General features: G+C 45.0%; 1 protein-coding gene across 1 annotated transcript; it reads left to right on the forward strand.

Moving 5' to 3' along the window:
• The first annotated feature begins 380 nt into the window (after window positions 1-380).
• On the forward strand, window positions 381-1,622 carry LOC127185476 (melanoma-associated antigen 1-like). Its single transcript, XM_051141923.1, has one exon. It carries the CDS (start codon window positions 381-383, stop codon window positions 1,620-1,622), a length of 1,242 nt encoding a protein of 413 aa, XP_050997880.1.
• The last annotated feature ends 441 nt before the right edge of the window (window positions 1,623-2,063 follow it).

A 2,063-nucleotide genomic window follows, 5' to 3' on the forward strand; every position in this document is an offset into this window, starting at 1 on the left:
TAGAAAGGGCCTAGGAAGTCAAGTCATCAAGGTGAGAAAACACACCCTGAGTGTATACCAAGCACACAACCCGAAGCCCAGAACTGAGGCATCCCAAGGTACCTAGTCACATACCTCACTGTGGGCCCTTGCATCTCAGGATCTATCTCTTATCCCTCTTCAGGCTCCAGCAGGACAAGCAACAAGGAAAGCAGCAGGCTTGCAGGGCTCTGTGACATCACCTACTGAGAAGTCTTGTGAGTATGCTTTTGTTAGAGCCATCAGGAGTAGAATCTTGAGCTGAGGTCACTCACACTACCTTTCACTCCCCCAGGTCAGTGGGATCCACTCACCCACACTCCAGCTTCTAGTCCAACCTGTCATCTCCGGTTAGGTTCATTATGCCATACTATCCACACTTCAACCTTTTGAAAGTGTTCCAGGATGCTTTTGAAATATATAGATTGGCTGAGGAAGAAGAGGGAGATGAAGAGGAAGAAATACAAGAGGAAGAAGAAGTAGCAGGAGAGGAGGAGGAAGAAGCAGAAGAGGAGGAAGAAGTGGAAGACGAGTATGAAGAGGAGATGGAGGCTGTAGAGGAGGAGGAGGAGAACGTGGAGGACGAGGAGGTGGAGGAGGAGGATGTGGAGGAGGAGGAGGTGGAGGAGGAGGAGGAGGAGAACGTGGAGGAGGAGGATGTGGAGGAGGACGTGGACGAGGTGGTGGTGGTGGAGGAGGAGGAGGAGGAGGAGAAAGAAGAATGGGAAGCCATTGATATTGATACCACATTATCTGCTTTGAAAATCACTTTACCCTCCTGTCTTTCCCCACCTTATGAGTTTGCGCCCTGGCTTCTGATCTGGGGCAATCCAGATGAGGCAGTGGGCTCTGTTGCCTGGATGCTGAATACTGCTTCCACTTCATGTAGCAGCTTAGATGAAGAACCCAGTAGCCAGGAAGAAGAGAGTTTAAACACCTTGAGGTTGACACATGCTGCTTCCTCAGGGAGAAAACTCCAAAAGCAAAAGGTGACTGAACTGGTGAATCTCCTGATCCTCAAATATAGAATGAAGGAACCCATCAACAAAGTGGAAATGCTCAGAGTTGTCACAAAAGACTATGAGAAACAGTTCCCCATTATCTTTGATGAAGCTTCTAAGTGTTTGGAGATGATTTTTGGTATTGATATAAAGGAAAATGATCCTATAAGTAGCTCCTATGTCCTTACCAACTCACTGGACCTTACGTATTATGACATGGTGACTAACAACCAGAGAATGCCTAGAAATGGCTTCCTGATAATTACTCTGGGTGTGATATTCATCGAGGGGAACCGTGCCTCTGAAGAAAGCATGTGGGAATTTCTGAATATGATGGGGATATATGATGGGAAGGAGCACTTCATTTTTGGGGAGCCGAGGGAGTTCCTTACCAGAGAGTTGGTGTACCAAAATTATCTGCAATATCAGCAGGTGCCTGAGAGTTATCCTCCACGCTATGAGTTCTTGTGGGGTCCAAGAGCCTATATTGAAACCAGCAAGATGAAAGTCCTTGAATTTTTGACCAAATTTACAAGTAGGGCCCCAACTTATTTCTCAAGTTTGTACAGTGAGGCGTTCCGAGATGAGGAAGAGAGGACCTGAGCCAGAAAGGGCCTTATAGGTTAGCACCGTGTTGATGACAGCATGGGGCAGCCTAATTTCTGATTTTAAAGAAAACAGTTAAATTTATAAGGGAAGATCAAGGTTAGTCTGGGTATTGGTAGAACACACTGTAGGGCAACTTTGAGTTCTGGTTCTAGATGCTAATAGTTGTTTCATCCTGTTTTCCCCTTTTGGGGCACTTTCTCCAAAGCTGGTCTCTGTAGCTGAAAATGTGTTACATTACCTTTGCAACATAAATTTATGAGTATTCAGAATTCTTTTCTTGCCTTACCAAGTTGTGAGAAAATACAGGGGAACTGGGTAATGTTTAATCTTTGGGTTCCTTTAATCCTTTCAGTCTACTCTAAAATGTGTACCTAGATTGGTTTGTTTAATAAAAGAGGAAAAATGCTAATAAGTCTTAAGTTCTCTGCTCACTGA

The sequence above is a fragment of the Acomys russatus genome, chromosome X, assembly GCF_903995435.1.
Source record: "Acomys russatus chromosome X, mAcoRus1.1, whole genome shotgun sequence".
Taxonomy (NCBI): Eukaryota; Metazoa; Chordata; class Mammalia; order Rodentia; family Muridae; genus Acomys; species Acomys russatus.

Coding starts and splice junctions, on each gene's coding strand:
- LOC127185476 (XM_051141923.1), top strand. CDS start 381: ATGCCATACTATCCACACTTCAACCTTTTGAAAGTGTTCCAGGATGCT.